Below are 5430 nucleotides of genomic sequence, written 5' to 3'. Positions count from 1 at the left end.
TCCTGGAGCTCTGTCAGGCTGTGAGCGCTGACCTGGGGAGGTGTTCAGTGCCCAAACACCTCTGGGAGAACAACCTTTCCCTAATGTCCAACCTAACCCTCCCCTGACACAGCTCCAGCCGTTCCCTGGGTCCTGTCACTGTCCCACAGAAGAGCTCAGGTTCATTTAAATTATTTCTGCTGTGAACTTCTCATGAGCTCCTTGACTAAACCTTCTGTGTCTTGGCTCAGGGTGAGGGTGTGTGTGTGTGCTCAGGTCAGGCTCTGGGAGTGTGAAGATCCTCCCAAATCACTGTAATTTATTTGCAGCTAAGATACACCACAAATAACTCGCTGAGCTATTCTCCTTATGTAACCCTTGTGTACACGTACTGTATTCAACTGCAAACCCCTCTGTGCACTGATTTCCTTCCCTTGTCTGCTGGCTTCTCTTTGGATAAATGGCTTAAAATTTTCGCTTAGGATAGACTTAGGCTTAGACTGGAGGTAAGAATTGTCTCTCTTGGCTCACAGAGCTGTGTGGGTGTGGAACTGCTCTGCCTTTGGGGCACAAACCTGCTGTCAGGTGCAGCTGACAGAGCAGTGTCTGTGTGTGCCTGTCCCATCCCCAGGTCACCTGCATCACCTGCAACTACAAATCCAACACCATTGAGCCCTTCTGGGACCTGTCCCTGGAGTTCCCTGAGCGCTACCACTGCCTGGAGAAGGGCCTGGTCCCCGTGCAGCAGGAGGAGTGCATGCTCACGGAGATGCTGGCCAAGTTCACGGAGACAGAAGCCCTGGAGGGCAGGATCTATGCCTGTGACCAGTGCAACAGTAAGTGGGGAGTGCTTCCCCCTGCCATGGGACACAGTCTGCTTGTCCAAGGGAGAGGCTCTGTGTGTCTGGGAACAGGGACTGTGACCTGGATGTGTGGGAATGCTGGCTGCTTCCTGGCTGCTCCTGCTGCTTGGGTCCCTCCTGTTGGTACCTTTGGCTCCAGTTGGGATCTGAGGTGTCATTTTTTGGGGATCTGAGGTGTCATTTTTTTGGGATCTGAGGTGTCATTTTTCTCTCATCTCTGCCATTCAGCAGCACAATTTACCAGAGGTTTAACTGGTAACCAGAGTTCAGAACTGCTCTCACCACACAGAACTTTTTGGGTGAGATTAGGGTTGGATTGAGAGACAAAAGAAGGAACTTTATCCCCTGTGCTTCACTCACCTGTGTGTGGCAGGAAAGCTTTTCTAACATATCACTCTGTGCTGCTGCTTGTTGACTGAACCCCTGAAGCAGAAATCAGAGTTCCCAAGGTGTGTAAGTGCCAGGTGAGAGTTCCACCTCTGTGGGCACTTTGTCAGAAGAACCTGGCACAGTTCTGGAGGCTCAGGCAATGTGTTCCCTGGTAGGTGATGAATGCACACGTTTTGCTGTGCTCAGCTTCTGCCTTCCTGCAGCAGCTCTGAGTGGAAGGTCATTACATCCCTGGAAATCACTTCAGCCTGTGTGTTAGCAGCAGCTCAGCTGCTCTGATCAGCTGGATGTGAAGGTTTTTCCTGCAGGTATTGATGGCAAACGTTCACTCCCCTGGGAGCACGGTGCCAGTGATTTGACTTGCATTGCAGCTCAGCAGCTGCAGTGGCAAATACTTGCAGAGATCTGTCACTGGCAGAGCTGTTACCAAACATCTTCGCAGAGTGTTAGGAAATAATCCTTGCCTGGATGTTCTTGAAACAAAGCCAAATGTGATTTGAATAGATTCTGATTCACAAATAGCGTTCGCAAATTGTCAGTGTGGATGAGTTCAGCTTCATCTTAACTCGGTTTGCTTTGATTCCTTGTGGAAGCCTCAATTTTCTTGGTTACCTCAGAATTAAATGGCTAAGGAAGCAATCACCAGCTGAAAAGGGTCAGGGAGAGGATTGGGGCAGTGCTGGGCAGAGGAGGGGGAACCCACCTGCCCTGAGCTGCTGCAGTGAGGTGCAGAGCTCTAATTAACAGGTACATTTCTCCTTGGAAGCTCTGGAAACCACCTGTTTTCCTCCTGGGACAGGCATCTGTTCAGTGTCCTGGGAAGAGGAACCTTCCTGCCTCTTCTCCAACTTTGGTTCAGGAGGTGTTTGCTGTCCCTGAGCAGCAAACCTACAAGAGGTGGAGCCTTGCTGGAAGCATTTTCCTCTGGCTGGTATTAATATCCCTGAGCTAGTGAAGCTGTTGCTGGAAGCTTCTTTCTAGTGCTGTAAGAAGCTCAAAGCAATAGACAGGATACAATGCCCAATGCTGTTTGTGTGCTGGAGTCACCTGCTGGAGCTGCTGCAGCCCAGGGTCTTTGGCCTTAGCTCTGCTTAATATATGTCTCAAAATACACCAGGGCAAAACGTCAGCATGAGCAGCTCAAAGGTGACAACTGGTGTGTGGTTAGGGAGGTGTGATCCTAGAGAAGTTCTGCTCTGTGAGGGAGTTATCAGTGTTTCCCTGTGTCCATCCTGAGTGCACCTGAGCTGCTGCTGGAATGAGAGTTCATAACCTGCTGCTTTCCTCTTCTCAGAGTTAATTCTCTCTAACAAACCTTTGCCTTGATTTGGGATTGCTTTTTTTTTGTTTTGGCAGGCAAAAGGCGAAAGTCTTCTCCCAAACCTCTGGTTCTGAGCGAAGCTAAGAAGCAGTTACTGATCTACAGACTACCTCAGGTCCTCCGGCTGCACCTCAAACGGTTCAGGTGAGTGGGGACAGGCATGTGCATAACTCCTGACCCTCCAGACGTGGGGAACCCTCTCCCACTGCAGCCAGGAGCCTGTTTGGAGTGTGTCTCCTACCACACACCCAGTGCCATGTGTCACAAAGACTCATCCTGGTTTCCTTGAGTTGTCCTCAGAGGTGTTTGCTGAGTGTGCAGAGAGTGGAGGAATGGTGTGAGATGAGAGATGAGTAAGCTGAGTGGAAGATGTGTTGAGGGTGGAAGATTTTGAGAGTTAAATGCCAAGTGTTGTGCATTTACCTGTTGAATTAACAGCAGACAAAGCTCAGAAGATTATGAGAAGCTTCGGAAATGGTTTGGCCAAGTGTGTGGAGTTGATGTTGATAGAACTGAGGGGTGTAAAGGCTGTGGGAATCTGAGCAATACCCAAGTCATGGTAGCAGGGACAGGTGAGCTCTGTGTGGCAGGGGACTGGGGGTGAGCTGTGTGTGGCAGGGGACTGGGGGTGAGCTGTGTGTGGCAGGTGACTGGGGGTGAGCTGTGTGTGGCAGGTGAGTGCAGGAGATCTGAGAGTGCCAGCAGGGACACCTTTGCTGCCTGCCCTGTGTGCCTGGCCCAGCCCTGAGCAGGTGCTGAGGCCTTCCCTCTTGCCCTTGTCTTGCAGGTGGTCTGAACGCAATCACCGTGAGAAGATTGGGGTCCATGTCCTCTTTGACCAGGTATTAAACATGGAACCTTACTGCTGCAGGGACTCTCTCTCCTCTCTTGACAAAGAGACCTTTGTCTATGACCTCTCGGCTGTGGTGATGCATCACGGGAAGGGGTTTGGCTCAGGACACTACACAGCATATTGCTACAACACGGAGGGAGGTGCGTGTGCTGGGCATGGGGAACCCACCCCAGAAACTCCTCTTGTATCCCATAGTGTTGTAAATCTTTCTGGCCACAGTTTCCAGGGATCAAATCCCCTGACAGTCAGTAGTTGTTCCCGTCCCCCGTCCCCCCCGAATGTATTGCTGGTGGCATGTTGTGTTTGTTGTTTCTCCTTGCATAAAGCCCCTGGAGGCCTGGGGGAATCCTCTTCCTGCTCGCTGGGAGCAGCATGAATGCTTCATTTTCTCAGGCAGAGTCACTCTGTGGAGCTGCTGCAGCTGGGAGTCTGCTCAGGGTCCTTGGGCTAACAGAAAGCGTTTTGAGGCTGGGCAGGAGCTATTCATGGCCAACATCCGTGGGGGTTGGACACAGCAGCTGAGTTAGTGTGGGCTCTGCTCCTGGCTGGGGGAACAGGCACAAATTGGCCCCTTCCAGGGCATTTTGGTTTGCTAATTGAGCTTTTGGGCTGTAATATACAGGAGATTAAATTATGGTTTGGTGTTTCTAAAGCACAAGAAAAAAAAAGATCGCAATGTTTTCCAGATTAGCAGCTCCTTTCCAGAGGATTTGTAGAGGAAAAGACAGAGATGCCTTTTCTCCTGCATTGGGGGTGTTTGATGAACAGTTCCAGGATGGATTCAGGAGGGATTCTGCCTCCCTTACTAATGTCCTGTCTCTCCCTTTGCTTCTCAGGGTTTTGGGTCCACTGCAATGACTCCAAACTGAATGTATGTAGCGTGGAGGAGGTGTGCAAGACCCAGGCCTACATTCTCTTTTACACTCAAAGAACTGTGCAGGACAAAGCAGGAATCTCAGAAAAACAACTCCAAGCTCAGGTGCCACCCAAATCCAGTGACAAGGACAGGAGTCTGACATTCCCCTGATGGGAGCTCTGTCACACAGTCAACACCCTCAGCTTCCTCTGGAACCATTGGTGTTCACATTTCCCTCTGTGGGAAAGACAGCTCCCTGCAGGAATGGGATCAGAGCAGGATGTTTGCCCCCCCAGGGCTGGTAAAACCTCTTGAGCTGGGCAGGTGCTGTCAGAATCTTGGGTTCAAAGAGTCTTGTTGCTAAATTAGGCTCAAATTACCAAGTTTGATGCTGTGTTTCATCTCGTATCCAAGAGGAATCGCATGAGGTGTGTGACGGGAGCACAAGCAGGAAACAGCAGCATCCACCTGGCTTCAAAACCCTCCAGCCCCAGTGGTGCTGCTCAGACTCCACCTGGAGCAGGTACAGTACTCTCCCTCTCACTGCCATGGTCATGGATCACAGCCCTGGGCTGGAAAGAGTTCACTGCCCCAAGAGCTACTCTTGCTGGAGAAGAGTGTAAGTTCTCCTAAGCTCTTCCCTCAGCTGTCCCTGTGACACCAATTTCTCTGCCACCAGCTGAGGGCAAACCCCTGCCAGCAGCTCCGTGTCCCTGGGGCCATGTGCACACTCCGTGGTTTATCCTCTGGGCTGAACTGAACTGGCAGCTAAATTCACTCAGAATGTGACTTTCAAACAGTTCTTGCTCTGGAGAAAGTGTTTAAACACAAAAAACCCACCTGTAATAAACCAGGAATGTAGCTGTGTGCCATGTCTGCTCACAGTGGCCTGTTCTCCAGGCTCCTGCTGGCATCCCTGTGCCACCAGGGCCAGAGAGGTGCTCAGGGCTGTGGCTTGCTCAGCTGTGGCAGCAGAAGTTGGTAGTGTGGAGTCACTTCACACTGGCAAACTCACTTTTGTACAAGTGTGGCTTGTTTTCCTCAGGGGAGCAGAGTGGTGGGAATGGCACAGTGGTGGGAGTCAGTGCTGGATGCTGTTCCTGCTTCTGCAGTGGAAATAGTGCCCAGTTGTGGCTGTCCCACTGGCCTGGGCCAGGGGAAGGCAGTG

At 51.3% G+C, this 5430-nt stretch overlaps 1 protein-coding gene across 1 annotated transcript in view; it reads left to right on the top strand.

The window, feature by feature from the left end:
• Positions 1 to 4433, top strand: part of USP49 (ubiquitin specific peptidase 49) — a 5952-nt gene extending 1519 nt beyond the window's left edge. The window contains exons 2-5 of the mRNA XM_009082216.1: positions 611 to 815; positions 2589 to 2697; positions 3341 to 3546; positions 4243 to 4433. Of these exons, the coding sequence (XP_009080464.1) occupies positions 611 to 815; positions 2589 to 2697; positions 3341 to 3546; positions 4243 to 4433 (711 nt within the window). The remainder of the gene's footprint in view (positions 1 to 610; positions 816 to 2588; positions 2698 to 3340; positions 3547 to 4242) is intronic.
• Positions 4434 to 5430: the final 997 nt, after the last annotated feature.

The sequence above is a fragment of the Acanthisitta chloris genome, unplaced genomic scaffold (genome assembly GCF_000695815.1).
Source record: "Acanthisitta chloris isolate BGI_N310 unplaced genomic scaffold, ASM69581v1 scaffold13670, whole genome shotgun sequence".
Lineage (NCBI taxonomy): Eukaryota > Metazoa > Chordata > Aves > Passeriformes > Acanthisittidae > Acanthisitta > Acanthisitta chloris.
This window is presented reverse-complemented; position numbering and strand designations above follow the sequence as displayed.